Raw genomic sequence first — 9,653 nt, 5'->3', positions numbered from 1 at the left:
ATTTAAAAATAACAAAATCAAATGAAAATCATATAAATTATTAAAATGAGGGGGCCAATATGAGAATATTAAAAATTTGAGCTCACCAAAGGTATGTAAGATTTGGAAAGAAATGTATCAATTGATAATTATTAAAAATATAGGGTATCAAATTTGCATTTTGAGAAAATACAAGATAACAAATAAATATTTATCCTTTTTTTTTATAAAAAAACTATTTACCAAAATTAGTAGAAAGATACTAGATATATTTTTTTTGGTGGCAAATGTAATGGATGTTAAAATAATATTAAATAAATAATGGAGCAATGAGTTTTTTTTTGGTAGCAATAATGGAGCAATGAGTTGGTTGCAAGAGAAACAACATATTATCTTTAGATGGAGTACAAAATATTAGCAACAAATGTAATCCTATGCTAGAAAGTAGAAAGTGAATTTGGATTAAAGAGAGAGATAAATTGGAGTTGGGATTTTTGGAAAGGAAAGGAAGAACAAGAGGGCATAAGTTAAAAGGAATCTATGTCGTGATCAAAATATTGAAAAGGAAGGAGACACTTGAAATAGAAATAACCAAAATTAAGTGGCACTATAGCAAACTCAAAGAAAAAAAAAAGTGATATTTTATTTTTCATGAAAAAAATAAAAAAGAAAGTCGACAACTGAGAGATTCACAGATTCATTCACCAAGTGTAACTCAGAGAGGAGAGAGCTAGTGAGGAAAGGGGTTGGTGGGGAAGAGGGTGAGAGAGAGAGAGAGAGAGAGAGAGAGAGAGAGAGAGAGGGTTTGGAATCGAGTCTGGGTCTGGGGAAGAAGAAGGGCAAGAGAGAGCTATGTCAGACCTAGACCGCCAAATAGAGCAGTTGAAGAAGTGTGAGCCTTTGAAGGAGTCAGAGGTGAAAGCTCTATGCCTCAAAGCCATGGAAATCCTCGTCGAAGAGAGCAACGTGCAGAGGGTGGATGCCCCCGTTACAGTTAGTTTTCTTTTTCTTCTCACGTCTATGTCTACATTCTCTATTTGATTGAGCCTTTTCATTAGCGATTTAGTAGAGTTTTTTACAGGTCATGCTGACCTCTCTTTCTTGCTTTTGGGTTACGGGTTTGATTCTTGTGTGTGGTTTTATTTTGGTGACTGGGTTTTCTCTCATTCTTTAGTATTTGCCAAATTGTATACTGACATTATTATAGTGTCGAACTTTTTGAATTTGGAGAAATTACTTGTTCAATATGAGGTTATTACTCTGAGCTTACCACTTTTTTGTTGGGGGCTGATATGCTTGTACTCTATATACTGAGAAAGTCAATGGGGCTCGCTATAGTGTATATGTACGGATATGGGGATGTTAAGGCAAAAAATTTGGTCACTTTTCAAAATTAGGGCAGCGATGTGGTTTTTCCAAGTGAAATATGCTCACTGAACTGTTTTGCTATAGAAGAAAGAGAGTAATTTAGCTTTGGAAATTATATAAGTCTGTTTGATTAAAACTATGTAGTAGTCTTGTGACTTTAATAACTACCGAAAGAGAACGTTTAATGCTTCCCTTATATGTCTCCTTGTTTTTTTGTTTGTTTTTTCTTTGACAGATATGTGGCGACATACATGGTCAGTTTTATGACATGAAAGAGCTTTTCAAAGTAGGAGGTGATTGCCCTAAGACTAACTATTTGTTCCTTGGAGATTTTGTTGACAGAGGATTTTACTCTGTTGAGACATTTTTACTTCTACTTGCCTTGAAGGTAATATAGTTATAACTTCAGGTGACCTGATGGATTAGAAATTCTAGTTATTCTTCCATAGTAAGAAGATTTCTTTGATCTTTGATATCTTTAATATGAAGTATTGACCATTTTTTTCTGGCTCTAAAAACAGTATAAATTTCATTCTTCTAGAGCATAGTTTTCTTTATAAAGTGTGGCTAGACATGTCTGTTTGATTTCAGTAGATGACCATTCTCTTATTTATTTGTGGGAACTTGGGATTCCAAATTGCATGTTTTAGATGAATAACAAATCTTCAACCTCGGCCTATATGGCTACTGTTTATCGATAAATGAGTGTTCGATGAATTAATAACTTCGATAAAATAATACATCTTTCCATCCTAAGTTGAGCCAATGCTAGATAATCTTGTTTGATGCATAAGGTAAATTTTATTTTTCATAGCTTTTAGGACCCTACAAAAGTATAAATTAGTATTTGATCAAACACATAAAATAAATAACATAAAGTTCATAATATTAAGGAGTTTATCTTCAAAACTTCTATGTTCTCAATCTCAATTTGGTTGGTTTCCAATATATGCATCTAGGTCTTTTATCTTTTTGAATCTACATTGTATTACACCTCAACCTTATTAAGCACGCACCACATTTGATAGATATATGTATGTATAAATATACATACATATAAATTTTCTCATGTTGTAGTAGGTTGTTATTTACTTAGTCAAAGTTGCTTCTACTTGAAAGCCATGTTCGGAGAAATGATTGAGTTGTATATAAATATATATATACATATATATATATATATATAACATCTATTTAAGATTCGCCTTTCGAAATTATATATGCATGTATTTTAACATTTTTACTACTCCATTGTTTTTATTTATGTAACTCATATATAAATATTGGTGGAAAAAAAATATAATTCCTGTTTAAATATTTAAAACACTTTTAATTCATTTATCGATAAATAAATAGCCTGCACTAAAATAATATATTATCTTTGTCTCAAGAGGGTTAATTTATAGATGGTTTTACTGTGTATAGAAAATTGTTGTAGTTATGTTTAACAAAGAACATATCATTTGACAAAGAACACCTAGGGACAAAAAGGAAGTCACCATTGAATGTTTGTCATTTGATTTTTATTAGAGGTGAGGTGAGACCGCTTAATTTCCTCCCTGTTACTGCTGTTGGATAGCACCATTTATTATTATTTTTTTTTGTAAAGCATATAGGGTCCTGTTAACTGTTTATTTAATCATTTCAGTTTTATGGGGTTTCCTTACAAAATATTGGTTTGCTAATTTCTTTATGCAAATATATGTATGATCAGGTGAGATATCCAGATCGGATAACCCTCATCAGAGGGAATCATGAGAGTCGTCAGATTACACAGGTTAAGCTTCTATAAATGGCATCTTGGTTGGTGCTAACTACGTGTGCATACATTTATTTACTGGTTACCCTGCTAAACAGGTATATGGATTCTATGACGAGTGCCTTCGTAAATATGGTTCTGCAAATGTTTGGAGATATTGCACCGATATATTCGATTACCTAAGGTGTGTTTGGCAATTAATTTATTAGGAGATGGTTGGATTGTAGCTTTTTAATTGTTCCTACATCATTTTCCGAACTATCCTTCATTCTTTTGATAATATTGTCACAGATTATTTAGGTGGAGTGGCATAAGGCTAGGTATTAGGCTCAAATATAGTTTCTGGAGAAAGTAGAGATTTTATTTATCAGTTTGATTCAATTTTTACCTTAATATTCTTGTACTAGTTGTTGACAGTGCAGAAGTTGTGCTTTTAATTTTTTTGTTCTTTTGGGTTTCACATGAATGTTGGAAGATTAAGATTTGTCACTGAATTGCCATTTTCCCATGTCAAATAGGCATCAAATTATGTGATTTTGGTGTAGAATTTTCAAATTCTTTTAAGTAATTTAAGCTACCTCTTTCCTTTTAGACGCTAAGCCTACTGACAAACTTATCATGTTGCATACTTTGGTCATAGTTTCATATCCTCCTTTTGTCAAAAATTATGGGCGAAAGCCTGAAACAATCTTTTAAGGAAGCAGTTGTTACCTGCTTCTTAGGTGAAACTAAATGGCATTGTGCTGTTTTATTGTCAAAGCCTCATTTTCTTTTCAATATTGCTTAAATGGTCATCTTTTAGTAAGATTTATTTTCCAGGACAGTGAAAAAATAATCTTCTTTTTCCTCGTTCTTATGGCTTCAAAATTCTTTGGTAATATATTGCAGTCTATCAGCTCTCATCGAGAACAAAATTTTTAGTGTCCATGGTGGTCTTTCCCCAGCCATTTCAACGTTGGATCAGGTCTGACAATTGCTTCCAGAATAATCTAGTTTTTTCTTCACAATGTCCATATATTATTATTGACCTGCTCTGCTGTGACAGATACGCATAATCGATCGAAAGCAAGAAGTACCTCATGATGGTGCAATGTGTGACCTGTTGTGGTCGGATCCCGAAGATATTGTGGATGGTTGGGGTTTGAGTCCTCGTGGTGCTGGTTTCCTCTTTGGTGGCAGTGTTGTTACTTCATTTAACCACACAAATAATATTGATTATATATGCCGTGCTCATCAGTTGGTTATGGAAGGATATAAGTGGATGTTCAATAGTCAGATAGTGACAGTGTGGTCAGCTCCAAATTACTGTTACAGGTAGATCATTAATTTTTAATTTGTTTCTATGTTCTTAAGTTCAAAATTTCATTTCTAGCATGTGTATCTTGTAGGTGTGGTAATGTAGCTGCGATTCTTGAACTGGATGAAAATCTTAATAAGAAGTTTCGAGTGTTTGAAGCTGCTCCACAGGTTTGTACATATGAAACTTTACTTGCATCACATCGAAATTATAGAGCTTGAAAATACTTTTAGGAGGGTTGAGTAGTTGGGCTCATGGTTTCCTACTAATGAATAAGGTCTGGGTTCTGGAGGAGGACAAGATTTTGAATTAAGGGTTATGGATTACAAGTATCTAGAACTGGATTAGGTAGCATATTTGGAGGCCATTATGATTAAAATTTTGTGTTATATTAATAGGAAACTAAAATAATGCTTGGTACTGATTTGAAATATATGAATATGCCCCATGTTCATGAAGCTACTGTAATTCATGCTAATCCTGTAGGGTCAAGAACATGAAGCATTTTTGCCCCTTATATCTTTCATAGGAATTTATGATGGAATAAAAATAAAGAAAATGCTTTTTTGTTGTTGATTCCGCAGCATGTTATTCTGAAAAGATTATAATATAAATGCAGGAATCAAGAGGGACACCCGCCAAAAAACCTGCACCAGACTACTTTCTATGACGTAATAATCTGGTAAAGCTTATCCTTTTAGTGTCCACCAAATTAAGCTTGAACTGTTGAACAACAAACATACATCGGCATTGTTGATGGAGACGGTTTCTCCTGAAAACGGAGATATTCATTGGTGGTAGACTTCTCAACAATCACATATGCTCGAAGGACCTGCGATATTCGTACTTCTGTTGATCAGTTTGGAATATTGAGATATATTTCCCTCTATTTTTTACCTTCTACCTTCTTGATATTTGTTTGTATAAGTAATGTGCATTACCATTAGCAGAGTCTCTCGCTCCCTCTATCTCTTTCGCGTGCAATATAGAATCCTTGTTTCTATTAGAACAGATAGGTGATCGGTTTTGAAAAAGAAGTTTTTCTTCCTTGCACAAAGGGGTTGAATTGGATTATTAAAAGCTACTCGCATTGAGTTTCTTTGCCTATTTGGGCAATAAATGTTTCTTTTTTTTATCTCTTTTCTTTCAATGCCCCTCAGATTACTTCATCTATGAAAATTTGGATCGAAGTTGTAACTTATCATATTGATTATTGACTTATGATTTGTACTTGCTCTAGTGGCAACGAACTCTTTTTTTTTTTAAACTTGTGCACATATTTTAGAGTTACATTCCAGTTTGCAACGCACCCCATTCTTAGCAGAGATGCCTTATTGCCTAAACAGACACACGTGTCTGAATGATGTTTTACAAAGAATGACCATACAATTGTTGTTACAATAGCTAGCGAAGTATGATGGTCTATTAGCTAAAGCTGCAACTCAAAATAACAGGTAAATCCCAAAAGAGAAAAAAAGAAAAAGTCAACTAACCAGCTTATACTTCTTCAACTCGTAGTATCTCTGGGTACCCACGTGTTGCTTTTCAGTTTAACCGCTTCTGTACGAAACTAATTCAATACAATAGGATGCTGCCAAAAAAAAAAAATCAATACAATAGGTAATTAAATTGTTTTTCCCAATATCCCAGGACATAACTTCTTCGAGGAGAAATCATTTATCTCATAAATTTTAAGTGTTTTCTCACATGGGTTTCTTCTCAAAATTCATGGCTATCAAATTTGTGTCATTGTTTCTTTGGCTTCTTTTATTAATACCCTCGAGTTTCGAAGAAGAAGGTTTTGTCTCTGTGGTGATATCAGACAAGGGTCTTGATTTTTCAAAGGATTTGTTAATAGAGAAAGCTATTAACTCTATTATTCCCCTTCATCTCCCTCTGATTGAAAAATATGTGCAAGTCCCTTTAATTGGCAAGGTTCACGTCGTTCTTTCTAATATCACAATCTACAGCGTTGATGTCCCTTCTTCATATGTGGAGACTGGCGAGATGGGTATTGCTATAATTGCTTCGGGTGCTACTGCAAAGTTGAGTATGAATTGGAAGTACTCTTACAGTAGCTGGTTTTTTGAGATTTCTGATGATGGGAGAGCCTCTATTCAGGTGTGTACATAGTTACTCAGATGGGTTTCTTTGGATTTTTTATTTTTGCTATTGTTACATAGAGCGATTCAAATGTTTCATAAGTAAGATCATGCTTGTTTTAGTTTTAATTGAGCTTGAGATGTACACGGGCTATATTCTTTTAGGATTTTAAGTGAAAGACCAAAAACAGGATCGTGGTCTGCTGTTGAAGTGAATTTTTTAATATTTTTCCTACAAGGAAAAGACAAGATTATCAACCAATCATATTTATTTAATATGACTCATTATGTTAAAAATACATGACATGTCGTTTGATATTTTTTGGTCCAGATTATGTATGCGTATATCATTACTCATTGCGTATTTGTTAAATATAGATTGTTGTTTAAATTTATGAAGTATGGTTCTTTTTCGTCAAGTAACTGCAGATAGAGGATGAAGCAGATTGTCTTTTTCTTTAATTTGAGAAGTAATCCTAATCAATATTAGGAAAATAAAGAAATTGAAACCTACCCTTTGCTGATTCTTTGAACTCAGAGCACGAAGTGGAAGAGGCTTGGTTTAGCAGCTTTTACATGATGAGAGCAAATGAAAATCTGATAATTATAAATTATGCAATTGAGATTACTATCTTTTTGTAGAAAAAGAACTGAATCGTGGGAGTGTGTTCAATTGGATTTTATTGTCCCAAGAATGATAAGAAAGAAGTGGTGATATTATTTTGAGAGATAGGTTAGTGTTTAGTGTCAAAACTGCCAGAAAAGATGAGATATGCAATGGTTGAAATACAATTACTTCAAATATATAAATATATATTCTTTTTTGCTTTTTAAATGATTTTAATATCTTAATGGGCTGCTCTGGTTTGCTAGGTTGAAGGTATGGATGTGGGTGCCACAGTGGCTTTGGAGGACCAAGAAGGATCTCTCAAACTTTCCATTCTGGAATCTGGATGCTATGTCAAAGATATCTCAATAAAGGTGGATGGCGGAGCATCCTGGCTTTACCAAGGGTATTCAATCCTCTCGAATTTTCCTTTTGTAAATTTTGCAAATTTTTTCTTCTTAAAAAAAATAAGAAAAGAAAGACCTCTTTTAGAGTCCTAGTTAGTTTCTGGTGAGTAGCTCTTTTAACATGATATACACATCAATGAAGGATTTCATACAAATAAACTATCTTTTCTGGTTTTTTATTTGCTCTTACAGGTTAGTTGATGCTTTTCAAGGGAATATAGAGTCTCTTGTTGAAGATGCTATTTCTAAGAAGATTGGAGAAGGGATAGCGAGGCTCAACTCGTTATTGCAATCACTTCCTAAGCAAATTGCAGTCTATGATATTGCTGCAATGAATGTTACTTTTGTTGGCAAGCCTGTTTTGAGCAGTTCTTCTACTGAATTTGAGATCAATGGTTTATTCATGGCTATTGATGATTTAACTTCTAGACTTTACCATAAAAATTTAGTAGATCGTGTTTCCTGCAATGCTTCTAGTAAGATGATCGAGATTTCGCTACATGAAAAAGTTTTCAACTCAGTGTCCCTACTTTTCTTCAATGTAAGTTCTACTTTGTTAATTTTCACTTAGTTAAGAAAATTTTGTTGTGCTCTTTCCATAATGCTATTATTATAAGATGCTAGCTACTCATGATGTGTGAATGGTGGCTTTATTTTCTTCATTGTAAACTTTCACTTGATGTATTTTATTGAGAGGAGGGATAAAAATAAAGACTAGCCTAACTATAAACTGAGCTCTACATCTATGTATTCACTCCCTATAGTGGACAAGTAAACTACATCTGGAACTAAAGTTTGGTTTTCTTTTTTTATGTTCAGGCAGGTTATATGCACTGGATTGTTGACAAAGTACCCGATCAATCACTTTTGAACACGTCTAAATGGAAATATGCAGTTCCCCAACTGTACAAGAAGTATCCAAATCACCCCATGGATCTTAATATATCTGTATCTTCTCCACCGATTGTAAAAGTTAAAAATAACGACATCGAAACAACAATCTACTCAGCTGTCATAATTAACGTTCTTGATGCTGCTGAAGTCATACCAGTTGTGTGCATGTCATTGGTATGCTTCATTTGGATTTGATAGTTGATAACAGATTTGGTTGGTCAATTACAAATTTGAGGGAGTTTTGTTTGTGCAGGAGATTGCTGGCTCATGCTCTCCGAAAATTGTGGAGAACAGACTGGTTGGTACTCTTAAACTGAAAGACTTCACAACAGTTCTGAAGTGGAGCGAAATTGGGGACCTTCACATGCATTTAGTTCAGGTATGTTGGTTGATTCGAATGTTTATCCTGACTTGTTTTAAAAAATCTCATATCTGAGACAAGGCTTTTAGCTTCTCTTGTTGCATAGCCTCTGATAGTTAAATTAAATCTGCAGTCTGTAATGTCAGCCCTCCTCAAAACGGTCGTCATACCATACGTAAACTTGCACCTTTGGAAGGGAATGCCTCTGCCAATTTTTTGCGGTTTTATGCTTCAGAATGCTGAAGTCTCTTGCATGAATGACACAAAGCTTGTGATATGCAGTGATGTTACATTTACAGAACAGTGGCAATTGGGTAGGCAATTTGTATGAGCCAATTTGTTTTGAGGTAATGATGTATATAGTAGGTGTACATTTGTTGTTAGGATTAGTTTAAGTAGAGTTATATTTCATCTGTATGTAAAACATCGACACAAATCCAAGAAAAAAAAATGCAGTCAGATTTTGATGGTCTTACTTTTCCAATTGGGATAACTTCATGTGAGCCTGGTTTTGTCAGTGGAGTTTATGAAAAATTGAGACAACCCTATTTTTTTTTTTTCTGAATTCACCCCTTTTTAAATAAATTCCTCTTAATTTTTTTTTTTTAAAATTCTTTTCACAAACCTTCCAAAAAAAAATTAGTACCATATTGCCTTTAATTAAAAAAAACAACATCCCACTTCTATAAAAACATCTTTGTACTCCTAAATAAAAACAATTTTTTAAGAATAAAAATTTAATCACAATTTTTTATTTTTATAAACTCAAATATAAACAGAAATAATTAAAAATAAAAAATAATCGTAATATAATTAAAAAAATATTAGTAAAAAAAAATTACTCAATTTTTATACTAGTAAAAAAATTTGTTTTTAAAGTAA

At 33.2% G+C, this 9,653-nt stretch overlaps 2 protein-coding genes across 2 annotated transcripts; both read left to right on the top strand.

Annotated features, from left to right (window-relative positions):
- Positions 1 to 510: 510 nt before the first annotated feature.
- Positions 511 to 5,667, top strand: LOC133782331 (serine/threonine-protein phosphatase PP-X isozyme 2). The gene is made up of 8 exons (XM_062221595.1): positions 511 to 972; positions 1,583 to 1,735; positions 3,059 to 3,121; positions 3,202 to 3,287; positions 3,992 to 4,067; positions 4,149 to 4,417; positions 4,492 to 4,570; positions 5,020 to 5,667. Exons 1-8 carry the CDS (start codon positions 832 to 834, stop codon positions 5,068 to 5,070), a joined length of 918 nt encoding a protein of 305 aa, XP_062077579.1. The 5' UTR covers positions 511 to 831; the 3' UTR covers positions 5,071 to 5,667.
- A 353-nt stretch (positions 5,668 to 6,020) lies between these two features.
- Positions 6,021 to 9,255, top strand: LOC133782329 (putative BPI/LBP family protein At1g04970). Its single transcript, XM_062221594.1, has 6 exons — positions 6,021 to 6,521; positions 7,376 to 7,515; positions 7,709 to 8,057; positions 8,336 to 8,584; positions 8,664 to 8,789; positions 8,905 to 9,255. Exons 1-6 carry the CDS (start codon positions 6,108 to 6,110, stop codon positions 9,100 to 9,102), a joined length of 1,476 nt encoding a protein of 491 aa, XP_062077578.1. The 5' UTR covers positions 6,021 to 6,107; the 3' UTR covers positions 9,103 to 9,255.
- The last annotated feature ends 398 nt before the right edge of the window (positions 9,256 to 9,653 follow it).

Source organism: Humulus lupulus, chromosome 6 (assembly GCF_963169125.1).
Source record: "Humulus lupulus chromosome 6, drHumLupu1.1, whole genome shotgun sequence".
Classification (NCBI taxonomy): Eukaryota; Viridiplantae; Streptophyta; class Magnoliopsida; order Rosales; family Cannabaceae; genus Humulus; species Humulus lupulus.
The sequence above is the reverse complement of the archived record's forward strand: the minus strand, read 5'-3'. Positions and strand labels throughout refer to the sequence as shown.

Excerpts from the sequence above, each read along its gene's own strand:
- LOC133782331 (XM_062221595.1), top strand. The coding sequence starts at position 832 with ATGTCAGACCTAGACCGCCAAATAGAGCAGTTGAAGAAGTGTGAGCCT. Across the intron at positions 1,736-3,058 it reads TACTTCTACTTGCCTTGAAG|GTGAGATATCCAGATCGGAT; the intron begins GTAATATAGTTA and ends ATGTATGATCAG. Across the intron at positions 3,122-3,201 it reads AGAGTCGTCAGATTACACAG|GTATATGGATTCTATGACGA; the intron begins GTTAAGCTTCTA and ends CCTGCTAAACAG.
- LOC133782329 (XM_062221594.1), top strand. The coding sequence starts at position 6,108 with ATGGGTTTCTTCTCAAAATTCATGGCTATCAAATTTGTGTCATTGTTT. Across the intron at positions 7,516-7,708 it reads GCATCCTGGCTTTACCAAGG|GTTAGTTGATGCTTTTCAAG; the intron begins GTATTCAATCCT and ends TTGCTCTTACAG. Across the intron at positions 8,790-8,904 it reads TTCACATGCATTTAGTTCAG|TCTGTAATGTCAGCCCTCCT; the intron begins GTATGTTGGTTG and ends TTAAATCTGCAG.